This window comes from Penicillium psychrofluorescens, assembly GCF_964197705.1.
Source record: "Penicillium psychrofluorescens genome assembly, chromosome: 1".
Lineage (NCBI taxonomy): Eukaryota > Fungi > Ascomycota > Eurotiomycetes > Eurotiales > Aspergillaceae > Penicillium > Penicillium psychrofluorescens.
Window position 1 is genome coordinate 2,526,332 of NC_133439.1, and position 23,300 is coordinate 2,549,631.

General features: G+C 53.1%; 9 protein-coding genes across 9 annotated transcripts; 2 read left to right on the forward strand and 7 right to left on the reverse strand.

Annotated features, from left to right (window-relative positions):
- Window positions 1–46: 46 nt before the first annotated feature.
- Window positions 47–2,072, reverse strand: PFLUO_LOCUS940 (uncharacterized protein; the record flags this gene model as incomplete). Its single annotated transcript, XM_073787288.1, has 8 exons — window positions 47–453; window positions 516–887; window positions 940–1,034; window positions 1,089–1,268; window positions 1,319–1,476; window positions 1,534–1,660; window positions 1,713–1,824; window positions 1,886–2,072. 8 exons carry the CDS (start codon window positions 2,070–2,072, stop codon window positions 47–49), a joined length of 1,638 nt encoding a protein of 545 aa, XP_073635035.1.
- An 876-nt stretch (window positions 2,073–2,948) lies between these two features.
- Window positions 2,949–4,444, reverse strand: PFLUO_LOCUS941 (uncharacterized protein; the record flags this gene model as incomplete). Its single annotated transcript, XM_073787299.1, has 3 exons — window positions 2,949–3,311; window positions 3,370–4,259; window positions 4,333–4,444. The coding sequence occupies 3 exons, from the start codon at window positions 4,442–4,444 to the stop codon at window positions 2,949–2,951; spliced, it is 1,365 nt and encodes a 454-aa protein (XP_073635036.1).
- A 1,986-nt stretch (window positions 4,445–6,430) lies between these two features.
- On the forward strand, window positions 6,431–7,886 carry PFLUO_LOCUS942 (uncharacterized protein; the record flags this gene model as incomplete). Its single annotated transcript, XM_073787310.1, has 2 exons — window positions 6,431–6,769; window positions 6,825–7,886. 2 exons carry the CDS (start codon window positions 6,431–6,433, stop codon window positions 7,884–7,886), a joined length of 1,401 nt encoding a protein of 466 aa, XP_073635037.1.
- Window positions 7,887–8,691: 805 nt separating this feature from the next.
- On the reverse strand, window positions 8,692–8,919 carry PFLUO_LOCUS943 (uncharacterized protein; the record flags this gene model as incomplete). The annotated part of the gene is made up of 1 exon (XM_073787321.1): window positions 8,692–8,919. The coding sequence occupies one exon, from the start codon at window positions 8,917–8,919 to the stop codon at window positions 8,692–8,694; it is 228 nt and encodes a 75-aa protein (XP_073635038.1).
- A 1,376-nt stretch (window positions 8,920–10,295) lies between these two features.
- PFLUO_LOCUS944 (Vacuolar protein sorting-associated protein ist1) lies at window positions 10,296–11,677 on the forward strand (the record flags this gene model as incomplete). Its single annotated transcript, XM_073787333.1, has 2 exons — window positions 10,296–10,316; window positions 10,457–11,677. The coding sequence occupies 2 exons, from the start codon at window positions 10,296–10,298 to the stop codon at window positions 11,675–11,677; spliced, it is 1,242 nt and encodes a 413-aa protein (XP_073635039.1).
- Window positions 11,678–12,458: 781 nt separating this feature from the next.
- Window positions 12,459–14,547, reverse strand: PFLUO_LOCUS945 (uncharacterized protein; the record flags this gene model as incomplete). The annotated part of the gene is made up of 3 exons (XM_073787344.1): window positions 12,459–13,122; window positions 13,178–13,643; window positions 13,701–14,547. The coding sequence occupies 3 exons, from the start codon at window positions 14,545–14,547 to the stop codon at window positions 12,459–12,461; spliced, it is 1,977 nt and encodes a 658-aa protein (XP_073635040.1).
- An 818-nt stretch (window positions 14,548–15,365) lies between these two features.
- On the reverse strand, window positions 15,366–17,612 carry PFLUO_LOCUS946 (uncharacterized protein; the record flags this gene model as incomplete). The annotated part of the gene is made up of 4 exons (XM_073787355.1): window positions 15,366–15,652; window positions 15,708–17,190; window positions 17,254–17,382; window positions 17,442–17,612. The coding sequence occupies 4 exons, from the start codon at window positions 17,610–17,612 to the stop codon at window positions 15,366–15,368; spliced, it is 2,070 nt and encodes a 689-aa protein (XP_073635041.1).
- Window positions 17,613–19,343: 1,731 nt separating this feature from the next.
- PFLUO_LOCUS947 (uncharacterized protein) lies at window positions 19,344–20,264 on the reverse strand (the record flags this gene model as incomplete). The annotated part of the gene is made up of 2 exons (XM_073787366.1): window positions 19,344–20,056; window positions 20,120–20,264. The coding sequence occupies 2 exons, from the start codon at window positions 20,262–20,264 to the stop codon at window positions 19,344–19,346; spliced, it is 858 nt and encodes a 285-aa protein (XP_073635042.1).
- A 1,994-nt stretch (window positions 20,265–22,258) lies between these two features.
- Window positions 22,259–22,946, reverse strand: PFLUO_LOCUS948 (AP-2 complex subunit sigma; the record flags this gene model as incomplete). Its single annotated transcript, XM_073787377.1, has 5 exons — window positions 22,259–22,360; window positions 22,415–22,645; window positions 22,743–22,772; window positions 22,824–22,863; window positions 22,912–22,946. 5 exons carry the CDS (start codon window positions 22,944–22,946, stop codon window positions 22,259–22,261), a joined length of 438 nt encoding a protein of 145 aa, XP_073635043.1.
- Between the last annotated feature and the right edge of the window lie 354 nt (window positions 22,947–23,300).

Here is a 23,300-nt window from a genome sequence, read left to right on the forward strand (position 1 = left end):
TTGCTCGTGGGATATCATCCTGCAGATGAAACAGGGAATGACCCAATCATCCCACCACCACATTAACAAAGCGAGACCACCACTCAGGACGCTTCTTGGCCAGAGACTCATCTTCCGAATCCACAAACTCTCTTCTCCCCGTCCAGATGTCCATTTCTTCCAGTTTGACCACCTTGGTTTTGTTCCAGACTTTATACACAACCACAAATAACACAAAGACCGGTAGCAAGATATAGTTGATAACAAAGTCTGTCGCGCTGAATGGATCCAAGAAACAGGTATATCCCTGAAAGAAAATAAGGAAGACGTTGGCTGCGAGTGAAAAGTAAGTGCCCCACGGATAAAGCGAAGCCTTGTATGGGAGCGTCGAGGGATCCTGTCCCTGAGCCACTAGGGCGCGGCGGAAGCGAATATGGGCGACACAGATCACAGACCAGACGATGAAGGTAGCCACTATTCAGAAAATCGAGCATCAGATATCGTAGCGTAGTCATGTCGGAATATGGATGATTTACCTCCTGAAAGTGTAATCAATGCAGAATAAACCTTGCCCGCGCTGGAACCCTGTGATAAGAACACGATGCACGAAAAGAGGTTGGAGAAGATCAATGCCACCCATGGCACTCCTCTGCTATTCGTGCGACCGATGAAGCGGGGGGCTTTGCCATTCCGAGACATGAAGAGCATGGTTCTAGAGGCAACGTATAAAGAGCTGTTGCCTGCGGATATGACGCTGACCACGATCAGAGCATTGATGAGATTAGCGGCGGGCAGGATGCCGGCTTCAGTGAGGGCGATTGTTAATGGAGAACTGGCTGTATTCGAATTCGAGCCCAGCAGATGTTTGTCATTATAGGGAAGAAGGATGCCGATGAAGAACATGGTTCCTATGTGGGACAAAAGTCAATACCTTGTCATTTGAATCATGGCTTCACTTACCAATATAGAAGACCATAATCCGCCAAAACACCTGCCTAATTGCTATTGGCACAGCCTTCCGAGGATTGGATGACTCTCCAGCAGTAATTCCCACCCTAGATGCCATTAGTGATCCACATTTGTGGCTTTAAAAATAGTGGTAAGCATACATCTCTGTGCCAGCGTAGAGGGTGCCGGCCACGACGAAAGTTTTGGCAACGCCATTGATCGAATCCGCAAATGCCCCCGGGTCATGCCAGTATGCAAATCCAATTTTGCGCGGGCCAATCGCACCAGCGCTGATGCAAATTGCCAAAATAAAAAAGACAATTAGAGACAACACCTTGATGCTAGGATTTGTCAGTACCGCTCTCACGTTGACAATGACGGAGGCACATACAGAGAAAGCCAGAACTCCATCTCCCCGTATGCCAAAACGCCCAAATTGGACAGAAACAGAAAAAGCACCCAGAATATAAGAATCCAGCCCCATTGAGGGACAACTTCAGTCCAGTATCCAATGACAAGCGATACGGAATTATATTCGTTGGCAAGAACCTAGACACGTTCTCCATTAGCATAGATCGAACAAAACTCCCTCCTGATATCCCTTACCGTCACCCATAGATACCAATATGCCCATCCTAGAGCGAATGCAAGAGCATCATCGACAAAGCGTTGCGCGTACTCGACAAACGAGCCAGACACGGGGATGATGGTCGCCATCTCACCCAGGGCTTGCCTATTCAAGCATTAACATGAGCCCAAACTGCAGCGCTAATGCGGGCAATTACATGACGAAGAACACGATGATACCAACCAGGGAGAAACTGATTAGAACACCTGCTGGGCCGCCCTCGTTTAGAGCAGTACCTGACCCGACCAGCAATCCGGGACCAATAATTCCTGGAGTAAGAGCTTAGATCAGTTTCCGTTTCTCGCTGGTCCCAGACAACAAGACACAAACCTCCGATCGCAATCATCTGCAAGTGCCTGGACTGCAATTGCCGCTTCAACGGCGCATGCATAGGGTCGACGACCATCTCCTCGTCAGAGTGATTCGACTCGTCGCGCGACCGGAAGCTCTTCGCATCAACTTCATTGTTGACAGGCGCCGCGTATTCCTCTGCATTGTAGTCGGTTTTGTCCGACATTGACAGCCACAGTTTAGTTCGGAGACAAATTGAGGAGAGGAAGGACATTTCCACGAAGCTCAATTGGACTCGGAGGGGTTCAAATAAATCAGAACTTAAACCTCCTCACGAACATCATTGTGGCGCGGGGCAACAGATAAGAACGCCCAGAAGCTCGAGAGCAACGTCGGGATCTACAGCCCGTCATTTGCTGACGATGTCGTGATAAGCCCCGAGCGGAACGTCAGCGAAGATCTTTCAGGCCCAGCTTTGGTGTCTTGTCGATGTACCTGAGCTGTTCCAGGTCTAGAAAACTGCTTCCCCGCAACAAAGAGAGATATGATAGCTGTTTGACGTTTGATTCACTCAAAGCCGATCTGGCAGGTACTGTACATCACTGAACTCGGAAGCTAGATCTCATCCGCAGCGGGTCTCCACCGTTAACCACTTGGCGGAGCAGTTGCTGATCTGGTGGGTGTTGCAGTCGCACGTCAAAAAGGTAATTGATGGCAACACTGGTGTCGGCCGAATTAACCTTGCAGATGTCCTCCGTATACCAGAATGAAGTTCGTATCCTAAAGTAATCGGTGGTTGTACGCCTCATCCGTCCAGCCACGTGGACAGGCATGAGATAAGCTTATATCTCGCGTGCAACAAAAGGTCCCCGATTCCAAATGAAATTTAGTGAGATGATGAGAAAAGGCCAGAGCTTTCATGTACTTCGTAACAAATTTCCAAATACCTAGATACAAGAATAAGAAACACCAAGGCTGTGGTATACAAGAAATGCTACACTAATTCCCACCCCCGACCAAATCCAAAAAGCTCATCAGTGATGCTGCCAGAAATCCCAATTCCGAAAAGATGAAGACGCCAAACCCAAAAGCTTCCCGCAGGCTAAGCAAACCTGCGGCCACGCTTTGCCGGGCTCGGGGTCCGCAGGTGAGTCTCCCGTTCGCGACTGCGTTCGGTGACAAAATCCATTGACTGCGTGTTTTCAAGCATCAAGGGAGCGTCTTGCTTCTCTCCGTACGGAGTTGTCGGGTTCTGTCGTGGGTCCTGTTGGCTGAAGTAACCAAAGGTAGGGTTATTCTGGAGATGCAGTGGCTGGCTATGTATCGCCTGATTTTGATGGGGATGTTGTTGGGTGTAATTATGTGCGGGTTGCGAGTAATTCTGTTGGTTGAAGCGGCTTCGAAATGAGCGGAAGGACCAATTGCTGACGACAGTGACAGTCGAAATGGTCACAAGAAAGAACAGCTGCAGAACGGGTTAGTGAGATTTGAACCAATAGCTTAGTCTAGGTGGCTCAACGTACAATCGCTTTCCAACTGATGGGATCGATGAAGCTGTTGATGATGATCGCCATAGTATGCGCCGACACCTTGGCTCGTCCGACTTTGGCGGGATCGCGATTCATGCATCGCTCCCAGTTCTCACACACGGTTTCCAGCGCGGGTAACCGGTCACCTCCTCCACATTTGTTGTCCACATAACTCTTGGCGCAAATTGCCATCTCCGCCAGAATTGTATCCGACACTTCCTCTGCCGCCTGCTCAAACTCGGAGCGAATCGCCGATACAAACCCGAAGACCACATACACGGCGAGAGAGAACAGTGACAGGTTCACTACCAGCTGAGCCCACCATGACAGGATGCTGGGGACATTGGGGTGTGCCTCAAGGAGAGCGAAGAACTCTGAAAACGAGGACATGCGCGATGGACCTGCGCCTTGGACCTGTGCTTGTTTCACCGTCTTTTCCTTTTTCCCTTCGCTGCTGCTGGGCCGATCACTCTCGTAGTCACTGTCTGTCCGGATCTTCCGGTCGAGCTCGCGATCTCGTCGTCGTCTTTTATGGACTCGGCGCGCAAGTGCATTGGAATAGTGATTCATTCGCGGGATTTCGCCTCGGCCTGGCGCAAATCGACCATAGAGGTTGAACAGCGAATTTCGTTTCCCTGATTTCGTGGGCTGCTCGGGGGTATCCTCATTGTCTGCATTCTCGGGCGACGACATGTTTTCGGCACCCGAGGAGAGATCCACGTCGAATTTTCGAGGGGTCGTGAAGGCTGGTTGGCCGAAGACTGCTTTGGGAGATTCGGGCGCGCGCTGGGCCCGCGGTTGTGAGAACAGGAAGGGCTGTGAGTTCGGCTCGCGCAGGGCGGGCAACGGTTTCTTCTCTGGGGAGTCAAATACACTGTGTGTACCTGTGTGCATGGATGAGTGTTAGAGACTACTTCGAGGTTCCCGATCCATCGGAAGTGGTGCTAGGTCACTCACGCTTCTTGTTGTCATGCTGCATGCCGAGCTGGTAAAAGGGCGAGGTTACGTCCCCGGGGGCTCGTGTCTGCCATTCAAAGTCCATGGGACTCTCTGCGGACCGCTTGTCCATCTTTGCAGGGTCCAGCAAGGATGCGCGATAGATGAAGAGATGAGAACGTGGTGGAAAAGGCGGGATGGCGCAGAAGCGAAGTTTTGTTTGGGCGCGATAAACACCCGCAACCTTGGCAACGGACGGACTAATCAGGCACCACCACAACACGATCACGCTTATGATAATAGGACACCCCGCGAAAAGTGAGTAAATAACGATTGATCTATTAGAGAAATTTCGAATCAAATGTATTAACAAAGCTTACAATAGTAGATCCAGGCAGGGAGCAGAAGAAGATTGCAAACAACGACGTCATCCACCTGTTTGCTCTCCGGCTTGCCCGCACGCCACCAGCACATGCTGCCATATGAGCCTCTGGGATGCTCAGCGCGTCGTTTACTTCTTGAGACTGCCCTACACCACGTATATCTGTTGACACCCATCATGCCACGCCTGAGAGCTACTGACCAGATAGGGGTCGTTTTCAACGCACTCGCGCCATGAAGATCGTTTCCACTACCCGGACGCGAACTTCTACCGGGTGACCTTAATACTGCAGGATACCTGATACCTCTGGCCTACGCCGCTCTACGCGCATACGGGATCGCTCTAAATTGGTCTTGTGTGATAGGCCGGCAACATTGATGGATCTGGAGTGCACTAGCCGGGCGTAGTCGGTTCTTCGATGGCTGATATCGCTTTCACCCTTTCTAGAGCGTCGTCAGACCGATGCCATCCGCGTGTTGGCCGGGCATATGAATGTCAGGGAACCCCGCAGACGACTGTTCCCATACAAACACACCCAGGTTAGTACCAAGCATCCATCAGGAAGCCAAGCTTTCTTGGGCATTTCTTTAGCATAAGTCATCGAGTCCACCAAGTAGACCTCCAATTCTTGCAAGCGAGCGTGATATATGCAATATATTCATTGTCTCCTACCTCAATTGCAATTGTATTCTAATAACCTAGCTTCTCCAAGGAAGATGTCCGCGACAGGCCTGGTAGTCAAGGCATCGCCTGACAGCCGCTTCGGATTGGGCTACGCGGAGATTGGCTCTCGGACTTCCAGAATGATTGCCAAGAGACCTATGTTGATCAACAAGTCTAGAACACTGGCAGACGTTCGACAGTTTGATTAGGATTGACAGGCGTCCCAGCTACCGACGAGCTGGTCTTCCCAGAATAGTGGAGGGAACGAAATTCCGAGATGTTCGAAACAGGAAATTGGAAATCAAGATGAACCATCTCATGATCATGCTTCTCCGCTACGGGGTCTGCTTTGATTAATTCACGTGCTCCTGCCGAGGCCAAGCAGGGGTCAACGGCTGTTCCGCACGACCTTCTAACGGTGTATACCTATTCCACGAGCAATAATCCACTGCTCTGTTCCGGCCTGATAATTATGCTCGATCGCCGATATAGTTGCATAATACGATGGTGTGATAGGCAACGCCAGTGAGTCAATCTCTGAAATCTCTGCTTCGGGCCTCAAAACAAAAAGGAGATAAATACGAAGATCAAGCTAGTGTGCCAAGAATGAACCGCCGGGGTTACCCTAGCCCATCATTGGCCGGGGATGTTCTGTTCCTGACGCTAGTGCCCGAATGGGTCCATGTGGCGGCGCTACCGTAGGTCAGGGGCCAAAGCCCGGGCGCTGGTTGTGATGGGAACCACATGGACCCTAGGTCGGGGCACCCTTAGCTTAGCGCACATCCTTCCGATGGCTGAAAATCCCTGCCTCGGTTGGGTCCGGTCGCTACGGACCCTGCAGGGCCTTACGCAGGGCTGCGTTTTCCTGGGGCTCATCTCCCACATCGCTACTTTCTCTCTTCTCACCATCTCTGTGAGCTTTCGTTTTCTACCCCGGCCTACGGCCTGTCACTCATTTAAATCTGTTCTTCTTCGCTTCTGTCATTCCTTTTATTGGTGATATACTCTCGGGTCGTAACCTTCGGGTCGCCTTTCCACCAAAATCCACAGCCCCGATTCCGATACATTCACACAATGAAGTTTGAGATCACATCATCTCGCGCCGCTGCGCTGGTTGCACTCATTGCTGGCGCCGAGGCTGCCCAACACGGTCATCACCACCACCAACATCACCATGAGATCCGCTCGGTTCCGGAGGTGGGCGCAACACTGGTGAAGAAGAGCGGCCAATGTCTGTTCCCCACGGATGCTGGGTTGATTGCCGTCACCCCCACCGAGCAGAATGCCGGATGGGCCATGAGCCCTAACCAGCCCTGCACGCCGGGCAGCTACTGCCCGTACGCTTGTCCCGCTGGCCAGGTGTCGATGCAGTGGGATCCGTCGGCGACTTCGTATACCTACCCTCTTTCGATGGTAAGTTATCCAGACCGCGAATGGTACGAGAGATGATATCTGACTTGGATTATAGAACGGCGGTCTCTACTGTAATGAGGACGGAGAGATCGAGAAGCCCTTCCCCAGTCGACCATACTGTGAGGACGGCACCGGTGCGGTGTCGGTCATCAACAAGGCTGGTGCCCCGGTGGCCTTCTGCCAGACTGTGCTTCCTGGAAACGAGGCCATGTTGATCCCAACTCTAGTTGATGATGTGGCCACTCTCGCCGTGCCCGGTGAATCGTACTGGTGCGCGACCGCTGCGCAGTACTACGTTAACGCCCCGGGTGTGCCTGCCGAGATCGGCTGTGTCTGGGGTACATCTTCCAACCCTATCGGTAACTGGTCCCCATACACTGTCGGCGCCAACACCGTCGCCGACGGTAGCACCTACGTGAAGCTCGGGTGGAACCCTATCTACCTGCAGGCCTCCACGCCGTTCCGCAACGTGATGCCTGATTGGGGTCTTTCCATTGAGTGTGAGGGCGACGGTTGCAATGGTATTCCATGCTCCATTGATCCCTCGGTCATCACCACCGTCAACGATATGCTTGGTGACGCCGTCACTGGCGCCGGCGGTGCGACGGGCTGCACGGTGTACGTTCCTGCTGGCTCGAAGGCCAACTTCATTGTCCACCGGAAGGGTGACGATGCTGGGCCGCTCCCCTCCAGTAGCTCGACCTCCACGGAGACTCCTACTCCTACTCCCACCCCCACGGAGACTCCCACTGAGAGTGCCACCTCCAGCTCCACCTCCACCACCTCCTCCACTGATACCTCATCCTCGACCTCGACTACTACCTCGAAATCGAGCAACTCCTCCAGCATTGGCGTGCCCATGCCCAGCCAGTCTAAGACTATTGAATACAAGCCCCATGTGCTGCAACCGACTGGCCCCGCTCAGATCACTCCTACCGGGTCGAGCTCCGGCTCGGGCTCCGGCTCGGGCTCTGGCTCTGGCTCTGGCTCGGACGCGAGCTCCACCACTGCCTCTGCCTCGCCCTCGTCCACCAACAACAGCGCCGCGAGCGCCACAATCCCCAAGCTGAGCCTAGGACTCGGAGCCGTGGTCGTCGGTGTGTTCGTGAACCTTTAAATCAACCCAACCTCCTTAACGGGGCCTGCATGCTCGCCGAGCACGGGTTATGCCTGGCAAACATCTTCCACCTTCCAGCAACAATTATTTCTACCACTTCACTTCTCGATACCACCTCTTTTTATCCTATTCTTTTTATACGCATCCACATGTGGATGTTTACATTCTTCTTCTTCTTGATGACTTTCAACGCTGCCAGCTTGATGACGACTTCTTTTTATATATCCCCGTGCTATCCAGCACTGTTCTTTCTATTATATTTTACCTATTCAGATACCCCCCTTTTTTCACTTTTCCTACCTATATGCATTGGGTGTCTTCCTTGGGCATGGGGAAAACAGGGGTTGTTAAAAATAAAATAATCTTCTTGGAATTATGTACTTCTGGGGTCACTTCGATCCTACCTTGTAGAGTTATTGTTCATTGTAGATGTTGACGCTTGATTGGGACTACTCTATCATGTAATACTGTGCTTCTGAACGAGACGGCGGAGGTCTATACTTGAGCCGCACAACTGAATTTTATATCTGGACACTGACACTAAACGGCTGCCAGCCAGCACTCTTACGAATCAAGGAACTGCAAAAATGTCAGACTTATGCAGCAGCCAGTAGTTATCCACCGAATGAAGTTGAATTTGATTGAAAAATATGCAGCTCGAGAATCCCCTTCCGGCCCTCCATTTATGATGAACCCGATATGCAACCCAATTCCAAACGACACGGGCATTTGTTCCATGATCGTGTTCCCAAATATATGTTCCGTTCCGTATAAAACGCCAATAACATGAATCTATCCCCTTCTGCTATTTCTCCTCATCAATTGGTATAATCATATCAGGCCTCCGTGCTTGGACAGCCAGCGTATTGAGGTTGCGCTGCCGTAATTGACGCATGTAATCCTTCTGTTCTCGCGGCATGTCGGGAAGTGAGTTGTCTTCGATGCCATGGTACATGGTCCATATACCGAATCCGAGGAGAACAAAGACGACACAGCCGACGATGATGAGGAAGACGTAAAGAGCGAACTCCATTGTTTCTGGGGAGGAGTTGATTCAAAATTTCACCTGTTTCGCCAGAATTAGGGTCAGTATTTGTAACAATTGAACGCGTATTGGATCGTATATACATACACTGCGAGCGAGGGATTTTTTTTTTCACTCGAGAAACTGTAGGTTTTGAGTAGGAGATCTTGGGTGTCGCCTCACGATGGTTGAAAAATCAGCGCGAGAGCCCTACATATAAAGGGGGGGTCAGCAGCAGAGCAGAACCCATTTTCTCGATCCTTAACTTAGGGCTACCTCCGGAGTATGTGATCCAAAGATAGGACTAGAATAGCCTTGAATGAAACATTTCTATACCGCATCTTACCCAAAAAGGAATGGCGCGCTGAATAGCGAGCGCCGATGACATCATAAACCGAGCCGGCCAATCACCATCGCTGGTGAAGGACTGCTTGGCGGCTTAGTCATGGAGTTTTGGAGCCCATTGCCGGCAATCCATGGATTAAAGAAGAGCCCCTTCAGCTTCGTAGGATGCCGGTGAAATTGCGCTAATGTGCGTTGAGGTGCCTAGGATTCCCAGCTAGCAGCGACTTGCTTTTCTCCACTTTTTCCTTTTCTCTGCTAGCAGGCTATTTGTTGACAACAATGCCCTTTCTTTCCCTACAACTAGACTAGTGCTGTAGGAACTACTCGCAATCCTAGTTCCTGCTACTGTCTTAATACACTGGCAGGCACGCTGCCATGAACCTCCCCGTAACGCGTACCCTGCTCATTTTATCTCACTCCTTGGAGGACAGCCACAATGCGGCAGGGGATGCCATGAGAGGCTAGTGCCCAATTTGTCCAAGTGCTCTACCGGGATTCCAAGAGAATAAGAGTTCCACATGCCCTTGATTGTGTCAGTAGGTCTCCTTTCTAGCCCTATGAAATGCGTTCAATGCCAACCTCAAGGTGAGCAATTTAACTTTTTCTTCTGGTCTACACTGCAACTAGAATAACAATGAGACTTGCAGCCTTCCCTCAATTCTGGGAATCTCCTACGTGCAATGTCTTTCTCTTGTAAGATACAGCATTACAAGTCTAGGTTGTGCCTTCTCGGATACACAACATCAACACTATTCTTGACAACATCCAGAGATTGATGCCTGGACATCTACCCTCTCACAGCAAGTTTCCTCTAACAACAAGTATCCTCATCGCAAGAGCAAACCAATCTCAGCACACTGTCACAAGAACATCATTTTTGTATAGCTCACAACTATGAATGTGGCTGCCTGAGGAGTTGAAGAAGTAGAACGAAATGTGTTGTTGGTTTATCTCGCTCTTCCCCGCCTTCCTCTTATCTTCTTCCAACCACAACTGTGTCAACTCTCCCACTCACACTCGATCTACCTCACTCACTCACCATGCCGCCCTTAGCGCAGACAGTAAGTCTCCCATTACACATATCTTCTTCCATCCCCCAAACTACCGTCTTTCTCCCTCTCTCCTTAATCTGCCCTCTCTACCTACCCCGCATCACCACCACTACCATCCCAGCACTCAACTAACAACCAACCCCCCAAAGACGAGACTCGTCTCCACACTCCGCCTATTAATCCCTCGCCTCCGCCTCCTCCAAAAGAAAGACACCGCCTTCTCAGTCGTGCAACGGCGCGAGCTCGCCCAACTCCTCGGCGAAGGGCGCGAGGCGTCCGCGCGAATCCGCGTGGAGAATGTGATCGCAACCGACATCGCCGTGGAGGTGATGGAGATGGTGGAGCTGTACTGCGAGCTGCTTCTTGCGCGGGCGAATGTTCTCGACCAGCTCGCGTTCAACGAGAAGGGGAGTCGTGCGCGGCTGCGCGCGAAGGAGCTCCTCAAGAAACAGAACCTGGCGCAGGCGGGGGGCGCGGCGGGGTCGGCTGCCGCTGGTGCTGGTGGGGGGGAGTCGACGGGGTCGAGGTTTGGGTTCTCCTGGCTGGGAGGGTCGGGGGGAGGGGGCGGGCAGAAGCGAGAAGGCACGCCGCCCAGCACAACGGCTGCTGCTTCAGAAGACTCCGGGGCAGCGCTCTCCGACGAAGAAAACACCTACATGGACACCGCGCTCGACGAAGCAGCCGTGGCGATCTTCTACGCGTGGCACCGGTTCCCGCATGAGCTGCGCGAGCTGACGATGCTGCGCACGATGCTCGGCGAGCGATACGGGAAGGAGTTTATGACCATGGCACAGGACAACAAAGTGGAGGGCATCACGGTGCCCGGACGACTACTCCGGGGTCTGCGCGTGCGTCCGCCGACCCACGAACTGGTGGAGAGTTATTTGCAGGAGATTGCGAAGGCGTATGGTGTTTCCTGGCGGGAAGGAGAAGACGAAGGACAGGCTGCGTTGGGGAGTGCGCCGCCGGAGTTTGTGGATGAGGAGACTGCCACTTCCACTCCCAAGGGAGATCAGGATGATGATGGGAATGAAGGTGGTGGTGATGTGCTGCCCTCAACACCCAGCAAAGAGTCCCAGACCCGGCCATCCCTCTCCGAGGCACGGCGTGCGTCGGAAACAAGCGAGCTGAATAAAGCGACGCCGCCGCGGGGATCGATGGCGGGGAGGAGTCCTGTTAGCGTTGCGCCGCCGGGAGCGAGGAGTGACAACCCCAATCCGAGGGTGAAAGTCCCCGGGAGCGAAGAGGAGAAGAAGGACTCCGGCTCAGTTGCGAAGAACGAGGGAGTTGCAAAGAGCAGCAAAGGGAATGGGATTCCCGAGCTGGACGAACTGACTCGACGGTTTGCAGACCTGAAGAGGAAAACTTGATAGTGGAGCTGGAATATCATGAGATAGTTACCTTAGCGTTCGTTTTGGGTGTCAGATATCTTGCTTGTTGTCTTTCGATCTGCTGGAAACGAGACTAGACTTGATGCAGATGCAGATGCAATTTACAATCAATTACCGCCATTGACTGAGGCTACTCACTAACTATTGATCTATCAAACCCCATGGATAAACGGATATGGTCTATTATTGACGAGTATATAGTTATAGCACACGAGGCAGGATCCGTCTGACATAAAGCACAGACCAGAATCCTCCAACACAGATAGGTACAATCAATGCATACCAATCCCGCCCATCTTGTCGCAGCGGATCATCAACTCAGACAACCACAGACTGCCCGGACCAGAACTCTATATTCTAATGATCGCACGCAGCTGCTCCATCCCATCATCTCACCTCACTGCCACGATGACGTGAGTATGAAAGTAAAAGAGAACAGGACGACTCTCAAAACAAAAAAGCAAATAACATATCAACAGGGCAAACATGCCGAGAGCAGCGCGCAAGATGCAGGCAGAACAAATGGTATCCAAGATGGGACTCAGCAGGGAGAAAACTGAGAGTGGGCACGAAGATCCCGATCGCCCTTGGAGTGAGATCGAGAGAGAATAAAAAAAAAGGTCAAAAAGAACCCAGACCGACACCGAATGACATGCAAATGAAATAAAAAAAAAATAGAAAATTGTACAACCCAAAATTTGAAGCCACACACAATGGATGTATGGGCACGCATTAATCACATCAGCATCACAGCGGCGTCTCAGTCATGGTAATCTTCCTCCTCGCCGGGAAGAGTAAGTTCATGTCCCGAGCCTTCGTATACGAAAATGGCAGCCGCGCAGCCAAATACGGATACGAGGGCAATCACCCACCAGGCAAAGCCGACCATGCCCACATCCAGACCGTAGCCGTACCAGGCACCGGAGAAGATGGGCCCAATGGTTCGGAAGGCCGAGGAGACCGACTGGCCAATGCCGTGGATGGTTCCGAGGACGGACGGGTGCGGGGAGCAGTTGTTGAGCAGGATGATGGAGGTGGGCAGGGTGAAGGTCCGGGCAGTGACCTGGAGGAAGAGCACGATGATAATCCAGAACCAGACCCACGGGCCGTTGGCCTGGCCGGGTGGCGGGATCGTGGATGGGGCCAGGGAGATGTACGGTGCCAGGGCGTAGGCGAGCGGGAACAAGGACAGGAAGTACTGGTAGCTCTTGGCTGTGCCGAGACGGCCGTTGATGGTTGGGTAGATGGTGAACTGGAGGAACATGCCGATGACCCCGAGGATGGCAGTGGCGAAGCCGACACTTTGAGGGGGCATGCCCAGGCCGCCGGTGAAGATGAAGGGGAGTTTCTGAGCCGGACTGGCGGGGTCGGCGGCGTCGTAACGCGGAGTGGACAGGAAAAGCAGCCAGAGGTTGTTGAAGGCGCTATAGTTGTTGGTCAGTATGTGTGCAGTCTTTTTTGCTCAGGTCTAGTACTCACCCCATCTGGAAATCGAAAAAGGCCTGTGCGATCAGGGTACACAGCACGTTCTTGGTCCAGATCCTCCGGAAGGGCAGCACGCGCTGGACACGCACGGGCTTGGCCTTCTCCTCGAGCTCGTAGCTTTCCGCGCGATCCAGCAGAGGGCCGTCCTCCTCATTATCACGGAAGGGGAGTCTCGTGTACAGGGGCGAAGTAGAGGGCACGACAGTTCTCATGCCGCGGCCGAAGAGCCTCATGAGGATCGAACCGAGACCAGGCTTGCCCTTGCAAGCCGCCAAGGTCTCTTCGAAGCCGTACGCCACCAAGCCGGCGCAGAAAGTCAGGAAGAAGAAGTTGGCCAACATGGGCAGGGCAAATGGGTACTTCTCTAGCCATTGCACGCCATGCTCGCCTCCGAACGAGGAGTTCGGCCCGAAGAGACGCGGGTAGGCCTTTACCGGGTCGGAGAACATACCGCCCATCACTTTGAGAACGTGTTAGCAAAAAAGACGCACTCTGGTTGGCGACGGGGAGAACCAACCTGGACCAAACAGCGAAGCGATGTTGAAACCGATGGGCAGGATCAAGAAAGCACGGGAATGGTACTTCTTCTCCTTCACATTCTCTGCAATGCTCGTCCGGATGATACCGACGGTGCCGTTAATGGCACCACCGAACGAACGCCAGAACACGGCCTGCGCGAACGACGTCGAGAAAGCAACCCCCAGACACGAGACCGCCGTGCCGAGCAGACCGACCAGCAGTACAAATTTCCGGCCCCCCCATTCGGCATCAGCGACGCGGCCCCAGGGGATCGCGGTCGCGAACTGAGCGGCGGTAAAAGCGCCCTGGAGGATACCAGCCTGGGTCGCGACGTCTGAGTCGGAGAGGTTCTCATCAAAGGACTTAAGCTGGTAGAACATGTAGGCCTGCAGCGAGGCGATCTGTAAGAAATCAAAGACTCGACATAAGCCGAGCACGGCCAGCTGGCCCTTCCGGGGCAGGGACATCCAGGTCACCGCGGCAGCCCGGGAGGTGGGCGGGGGAGCACTGGGCGAAGCGGACATCTCGGACTCTTGCAGAGCCAGAATCTGCGCCTGGCTCTGCGACCGACTCCGCGCATGCAGACTATTTCGACCGTCCAGATCCATCGACGTATTTCTCATCATGTTGGGGTCATCGAGACCAGGAGACGGCGGACCCTCAGTGACACTGAGGAGGGAGAGATTGGATTCGCGGCGGCGGCGGGCGGGAGGCGGAGGGTGAGACGAGGGACCCGGGTCGTCAGTGGTGGTTGATGCGCTTTGCTGGGGAAGGTGCTGATAACCGGTCGACCAAGAAGTCGTACGCGCGTGGCGGGCTTGATCGGTTTTATTCCTGGACGGCATTTGGGGGGGGGGATACTGTCAGGTGTATTTTTGGTATTAGAACCACTTTGGCCCCCAGAGGACAGGAAAGGCTCCCGGATGATGATGGGAGCGGGAAGAGTCAAGTGAGAGAATGGTTGTGTCGGTCTATTTCTCGGGCATGATTCCACAGCTGTCAATCAATCCACCCTCTTGCTGTCTGTCCGCTAGTCTAACTATTTGATTGAGGTCCACAAAGGGGGGAATCCCTCACTACTAAACCGCATGGAATGTATTTCGTACTCTTACTCTTACCAGATCGGCGCTCGACCTCCCTGTCTTGGCAAATTAAGACGAACCGTGGTGGATTCATTTCGGTACCTTTCGACTCGACACAGCCTGGAAGCTCACGAGAGGCGCCCCGTGGCCCCCGACGCAGGCACGGTGGCTGGGGCCGTCCTTTTTTTATCTTCCGGCTGAAGATCAGGCTGAAGAAACGGATGCCATTCAACACAGCCTTCTGTCGTGACCATGATCTGCCGTTTCGAGTCTCGTATTAGGGGAGTATGACGGAAAAGGTCAGAAAAGTCTGCGACAGCCCGCCCCGGGATAACAGTGGGCCCCAGTCAGGTACGGTACGGTATCCGATTGGTATGGTCGTACCGCGTATTTCGGTATCGTATTCATTGCCTCTTGACTCGGTCCTTCTATCTCACTCCGGAGGGATTCCGGTCTACGGACGCCCTCGAGAAAAGAGAACACGATACATACTCGATGACTTCCGACCGAATGCAAATTATATGTGACCTCCTCCCAAATGCAGTTTATCACCAACCTATATGTACAGTGTGTAGAATATATCATTCCATCCGCTCCCGCCGGGGACTCCGCTCCGACAGCGGGAAGTAGTGCGGCTCGTCGTCCTCACCGGTCCACCGGCGCCAGCTCCACCAGGGCTTACCGGTCCGCAGGGGGAATGGTTTCCGCTCGGCCATGCCGTTCAAGGGCTCGGCGGACTCGTCATTGGGATCACCGGCGAACCGTTGCTGCATTTCCCGCTGCCGTCGCTGGTAGTAGCGGAGGCCGTAGATGACGACGCCCGTGAGGGGAACGAGTATGAGAATCATGGCGCCCCAGGCGAGCATACCTATCAAAGTAAACCAGGTTAGCGGGTGGCATTGGAGATATGAAGACATACGTACGGCCCATGGTCCAGTTCTTGTGGTGAGGGTAGATGCTCTGCGGGGCGTTCGATGGCTGCGACCAGATTTTGGGGTTGTCGGGATCGATCCAAGGCACGGTGTTGACGCCCGCTGGTGGGATGAAAGCCGAGGCGCGGTCGTCGCCAGGGAAGCCGAATGCGTTTGCATCCTTACAGGTCTCGTCCTGGCAGAACTCGCGCAGCTCGGGCGACGGGACAAAGGTGTACTTGCGCTCCGAAGAAGCCAGGACCTCGCCGTTGAGATCGATAGCCTCGGCCTTCGTCCAGGTATAGAAGCTCGTGTTAGTGTATTCGGTTTCAAACCCGCGCTTGGCAACCTCGTCGAGAAGCGTATATGGACCGGTCATATTGGCTGCACCGTAGAACCGCCACTTCTTCACGCGCGTGGCACCATTCCAGCTCACATAGAAAGTTGTCGGCGAAAATGGATCGGCGGAGCGGGAGTAAGTCCATAGGGCCGGGGAATCGGAGGGGTTAGCGTCCCATTCGAACTTATGAGCGCGGTAATTCATGACCGTGGTCGTCGCAAACTTCGCCCACATGACTAGTTCACCGTCCTCGGTATGTTCGGAGACATACGGGTTATTCCCCCATCCGATGACAACGTTCCGGTTTGGCATGATTTGGAGGTTACCCTGGCTCGAACTCAGCATCCGATTGCTAGGAGGCCCGTAGTCCCGTATCTGGGTAGCGGTATTCTCAATATGATCGATGAGGATGATCATGCCGCTCGAAAACGTGTGCGTCTGGTTGAAACCATTCCAGCCGTTGTTGTATAGCGAGACCACGGAATGCGTCGCATTCTCATAGAGCCAGCGTGCATCGTGCTGTTGCGAGAAACTGAAATTGATGTTCCTGAACGATGGGTTTCCACCATGCAGTCTCCAGATCACACTTCCGTCCTTGCCGGAGATCTTGTAGATGGCGCAGGTGTGGCGCGACGACACCAGATAGTCGCCGTCGGCATTCTTGTCAATCGAGTTGATATGGAAATAATCCCATGGTTCAGTGACATGCAATCCCGTGCCGGACGTATCGGTGTGCCCGGGCCACGTATAACTCATTGAAGGGTCGACATGGTCGAGCGCACGCCATTCAAAGAGCACTTTGCTCGTCTGCACATCGACTTCTTGGAATATGCTCTCCATCATCCAACCGACACCGGTCTTGATGTTCCAGGGGGTCATATCGAATTGGCGCTGCTGATACACGGTCATCAGGGCAGTTTTGCCATCACCAACAGGCCGGAATTCATGCATGTCGCTCGAAGCCATTCCCCCGCCGGGCTGCACAGACCGTACGATGCGGTACTGATTGTCGAGGATGACGCCATGGCCGCGACAATAACCCTTTTGCTGGTTGCCCTGGAAGAAACAGAGGTGGTCGGCGCCCTGATATTTGCAGACGTGCATGCCATGGGCATTTCCCGGTCCCGAGTTACCCCAGCCACTCCATACGAGTTCCTAGATTCCTGTCAGTTTTTTTTTTCCTCTTCGGCTTTGTCGCGGGGGTTATATGCGGCGTACTCCATCGTTATCGAAGATATACGGGCCGGGATTCTTAGCCTCGTAGGGCGTGATAAAGTAGTACCCGGGACTCAGCTTCTGCGGACTGCTTAATTCGATTTTGAAGACGGGAGGGTAGATGTCGGGTCTCTGAGCGCAAGAAGTGGCGAGGGTCAGTAGAAGAAGATTGAGATGAATTGAGGACCGACGAGCGCGGAGGGCAGGGAGACGAGGGTCAGACCACAACGCACCGATTTGTAAAAGGAGGTGTCCTCAGCGTTTGCGCCGGAGATCGCGCAGAGCCAGAGCAGCACGCCCACTAGGACGAGCGCCGCGGGACCGAGCGGCCTCGCGGCGGAGGAAAAGACGGAGGCGACCATGGATCCTCCCTCTTCAGATCATCGCAGAGAGGATGGGGATATGTGAGAAGGCGTTAAAGGGGGAGAGTCGACACGAACCTCAAAAAATGGGAGACATAGGGGAATGATCAGCGAGCACGGGGAGGGAGTGGGAGCGAGTACGGAACTCGCCCCTTCATTCTAATTGGCCAGGAATTTGACGGGGCTCAGTCAGCGGCTATGGGTTCATCCTGGATCGGATCCATAGTCGATTGATTTCTAGGAAATGATTTAGACTGCCTACAGTTGCTGGATTGAATAGCCAACTCCTCAGAGGACGGGATTCCAGTGTCTAACATTCGGGGTTGTGCGAGTGGGATCGGGAGAGTTCTAGGGTAGTCCCGGTATAACTAATGTTACGGTAATGGTAATTCGTTAGGGGCCACGTCAGTCCGTTAGCAGGCGGGTTCGATTTTTATTTCCTCCCGTCTACTTGCTATACAACTAGACGGTGGGATGAGTACGTAGACGAATATACGAATCTCCTCACCCCGATGAGAAATTCCGGATTCGTCAGGCGAGCACCTACCACGGTTGGCCATTCCGATCGATAACCATCTCCGGCGAGCTGCACGGACCCAAGTCATTGAATCATTTTGTTCCAGGGTAGCATTATTCAAATCGCTGACTCGTACTTATCAGAGAGAGTGATATATACGAACATAATAACAATCGTAAAGATTAATCAGAGAGAGCGATGTATACGAATATCATAATAATCGCAAAAATCAATCAAGTATTCCAGGCTGAATACCGAATACATTCTTATCGCGATGCATTCTTAACTATCTGTCGGACCATGTCAAGTCCATGCCCAATAATCAATCATACTCAGTCATGAAACACATCCCCGACGTAAATGGATACCACACCTAATCTAGCACGGACCCCAAGTGGGGGGTTTTACAGTCACTAGTGTAGGGAAACTTCAAACAAGAATACATACAGAACGGCCCCTAGCAGTAGTGGCATTTGTACGAGGCGTCCTGTTCTAATCATATCCCAGTTTTCGGCTTATCCAAAGCCACCACCCGCTCCAGGGCCCCCAAAGCCATTCAGCACAGCCGCCAAACCTGCAGAGATAAAAAAAGACTTCTCCCGCAGATGCACAGACGCCACCAACGACAGCCAAGGCGCTAGGGTGGCCAAGCATCTGGTTTGATGGCTTGCGAACCGTACGAGTACGAAGTGGCAGTTGGGGTAATGATGCTATTGCGGATGGCAACTACTCAAGACAAGAGACGTATGTCAAAAAGAACATGTTATGTATACTGTACTATCTTCATTTTCATACTGATCTCACAACTTCTCACTCCATGTGCGCCTGGGCCGGGACGAACCGGGTCATTTCTGTGCCAGGCTGGATCGGATCCAGCCAGCAGAAAACGGTCCCATTTGCCTCCGACGATGCACAGTGGTATATCTTTTTTTTGTTGATACAACAAAGAAATAGCCCCTCCTGATGTAATGATGCCTTCCGTGGCACAAAACCAAAACAGTGTTCAAGACCAAAAGGAAATAATTGCAGAAAGAGACAAATGCAAAACACACACACAAAGATATATACTGAAATGAAAATGTAACAGAAAAAGAATAGGGGGAATATTAGGAAGTCAAAATATGGCGAGAGATTGCAGGTCAATGCAAGTAGAAGAGAATAATGTCACAAGAACAAGCGGGCGCCCGCGCCACACTTTGAAAGAGTGGGAAAGTTTAGCGGGAGAAGCGCTTGAAGGCCATGGTGGCAGCCAGACCGGTGGCCAGCAGGGCACCGCCCATGGTGAAGGCCTGGAGGGCGGAGTTCATCATCTGGCGGCGGTTGCGGGTGGAGCAGCGCTTGTAGAAGTCGGCCATGTCGTTGCCACGGGGGAAGGGGTGGTCGGGGACCTCCTCCTCCAAAAACTCGCAGAGCGGGGCCCAGCCGTCGTTGATGTTGTACTCGAGCAGACGCTCCGGGGGCACGAGGCTGCGGACCTCTGCGACGTGGTCGTTGTAGACCTCCTTGCCCTTGTTGGGGAAGTCACCGCGGAAGAAGGTGTCGAAGAACTTGTTCAGCATGGGGTAGTACATGCCGGCGGCCCAGGAGAAGTTGGAAACAAATTTGTGCTCCGGGTCGGACATGCGCCAGTGGACGGTCTTCATGACGGAGGCGTGCCACGGGTCAACATCACGGGTGGTCAGGATGACCTTGGCGTTAGGGTAGGCCTCGATCAGCTCCTTTGCGAAGGCGCAGGCGGGCCAGTCGCACACGGCCTGGCAGTCGCCCAGCAGCTGGTCCCATTCCTTGCGGCCGAACTCGCCCACGCCGTCGTACTTGGCGTTGAGGGCATCGTGCCACATCAGGCAGTCGGGGGGGTTCTCCACCGAGGCGCACATCATGTGGTAGCACTTGGTGAAGCCAAGGCGCTCAAGAGCCTTGCGGAGAGCTAGAGAGAGATCGGTCAGTCCCGAATCTCGGGGTTTTAGAGGGTTTGAATGACAAGACTTACAAGCAGTTCCAGTGCGGCCAACACCCAGAGCCAGCACCTTCATGGGCACCGTCCGGTGGCACTTGCGGCGATCAATGCATGTGTCGTCGGTGAAGATGTCAGTGGCGGGCTGAGGAGCCAGATTATCGGAGAGCATCATCGACATGGTGACTGGATTGATATGCTAGAGATAGGAATTGTGTAAAGAGTGTATAGGATTGAGTTGGAAAAAAATAAGGAAGGGAAGGAAACGGAATAGAAAAAGTCCTCGAAAGGGGGGGGGAGGTTTTTAAGGCGGGTCGATCTTGGGGACTGATAAGTTAAGGGGGCGCGGACAGGAGTAAGTATGTCCGTCCCAGCGCCCCAATAATAACTCGTCGACGAACCAGAGCAGCCCCCGCGAGAGTGGCGATGTTCCACTCTGCCTTGGCCGGGTGGACTGCCAATCCTTGCCTGGCTCGATTTCAGCCTTTTTTAAACCTAACCACTTGTTTTCCTGGAACGAGGCAAATCATGTAGCCGGCCCCAGATTATGCTTTCTGATCTCCCTGATTCCCTCAGTGATCCAACCCGCCACCTGTGAGGGCCAGAAAACGGCCCCTCCAGAGGCGAGACGTCACGGGCGGACGAAGATTGAAACGGCCCAGGGGGGCGGAGTGCGTATGTATGGTATGTATGGTATGTATGTATCGTCCCCAGTATGTATTGTATGCCAAGGCGTCAGCCGCGTAATGCTTTTTCACTGTGATTGGCCCGATTGCGGCAGGAACGCGTAATGCTGAAAGATTCCCTGACAGGTATGGCAAAGTGCCGAGTGGTCGACTCTCCTCGCCGTCCTCGCCATAGTACAACTGTTGCATGCTGAATGCACGCGGGAGGAGATCTCACACTGTCCCTCTTCTCGGGTTGAAACCCCGTCGGCGATCGTCCGATTTCATGGCTGATGAGTGGCTGTCGGAAAAACTTCAAGCAGAAATGAAAAGTGAACGCCCCCGTCGCTCCACCGACCCAATCCGACAGATTGATTGAACAGTGGAGACCCCCGTTGCCGGGTCTCGACCGTGCCGGATTCGTCCATGGAAAAGGTGCCAAGAGAAGCAATTAAACCCTCCCAGCCGGTGAGATCGTCCCAGTGAAAAATCTGGTCAGGAACGAGACGCTCCCTGGACGATGGAGTTCGGACACGAGGGGGGGGGGATGATTATCTCTTACCCCTTTCGGGTTGAGGGGCTTGGAGGCTTGGAGGCAATTCTCGGAAACCTCGTCAGGGGCCGAGCGCATGTATTCGCTCGGGCGGAGTGTATATATAGAATGTGTGGTGATCTGACGCGTGAGAATGTCCATCATCCACTGTGGGTGTCGAGTGGCGCGGGCACTGGAGGTGGTGTTGAAGGAGGATGTGTGGCAGTGAAGAAAGTCAGTAAGTGTGAGGCTGTGATTTCAAGGGAGTAAGTGGGAGGTTGGTTGGTGATGCTGGTATAGAGTCATCATGAGGTGGTCAGTCGTTAGTGAGTTCGAGTCCATCCATTCTGGCCCAGAAGTAGTAAAAAAAAAAGAAAAATGCACAAGAGAAAACGAATGTGTCCGTCTGATGAGTGGAAAAGAAAAAAAAAGAAGAAAAAAATCCTCTCCGGCAACAGCAGCGTGATAGCAACTCCTTAAATGTGCGATGCCAAGCCCGCGTGCTCACGTTCGCCATCGATGTCGCGATCACCTCCATGTCCGCCGGAACCCAGGGTCGAGGTTCAATTAAAGATAAATCTTATCTGAGCTTAACATGCCGAAGAAAAGCATGGTCCGTGGTATGGATATGCTGGTGCCTGTCCCTCCCGGTGCCTCTACGGCAGTGACATTCGGCAGTTGGGGGACACTGTACTACAGACCCGGAGGACCAGGACGGAACAAGAAGAATCACAAAAGAGGAAAAAGCTTGGCATAGGACCCTGGATTGGGCGGTGATCTCGACATTGAGCCAAGGAATGATGGGATCCCATCTGTCGAGCGAGTGCAATTTCTTTTTCTTTCCCATGAATACAGACAAAAGTAGATATCCCCTGAACCCGGAACGCCATGCAATGGATGGACGACTGGCACAACGGCAATGTGCGAGGCCCGCCGGTATAGTAGTAGCAGTGATAGTTCAGCTGACAGGAAGGATCATCACTCCAGCTTATCCAAATGCTCTAGCCGGGTCAGAACGACCTGCTTGCTCGTCTCTTCAATCTCGCCCGCGAGAAAGACCTCGTCCAAAATGGCATAGACCTGGATGAAAGTTAGTACTTCCACGAGGAGATCTCTAGCCTGAGCCGAACACACCTTGTAGAAATTAAACACCAAGTCCAGCTCACACACATTCCCAAAGAATTGGTCCAGCACCTCGACAAAGAAATGGATGGCCTCCAGGTATGCCAGCTCGTTGTCGTTGGTGTCGACGCAGACACAGAAAAACAACCCCGCGTACCGGCGGTAGACGATCTTGGTGCTGCGGCGGAATTCGACAAAGTTGGACTGGTATTTCTGGTCTCGTGGTGCGACGAGTCGGTGCACCTGAGTAGGTGTTAGTGGTGGGTGTCTGCGGTGGAGTGGGCTTGGAGCGTCGTGATGGTGGTGGTGGTGGTGGTGGTGATGATGAGGTGGAACGAACCTCGCCTTTGAGCTTTACTTTCTCCTCATCCTGTGGCTGCTGTCAGTACATTGTCTCTTCGAGGGTCAGTTGGACACTCACGCTGTACGGCGCATACCACTTGGCTAGCCGAGTCTTCCCCCTTTTACCGGCATTAGCAGGGACTGAAAAGATATCCCGGGATACTCACTGGCGGTTCTGGACCAGGATAAATGAAAGAACCATCGCGACAGAGATCACCGGGCCGGCATTCGTCAAGCTTGGGGAGTTGCAGAGTGTCGTCGTTATCAGCCAGAGCTTCCCCTCGCATACTGCCGGAGTTCACCGCCTTTCTTGACACAGTGTGCCCGGAGGGAGTAGTCGAGGGAGTCGTTAGTCTGCTTGAACTATTATTGTTGCGCTATTGTTTTGGGCCCAAAGTGTTTAGGATTATATAGGCATGTGCTTAAGGAACCAAATATGCAATTGTGGTGAATATGTAGCGCAATATATAGACATTCATAAGGCATCGAATTCGTCAGACCCGAACACAAGTGCCAAAGACACGCATGCAGACGCAAAACTCCATTGGTCAAGGGG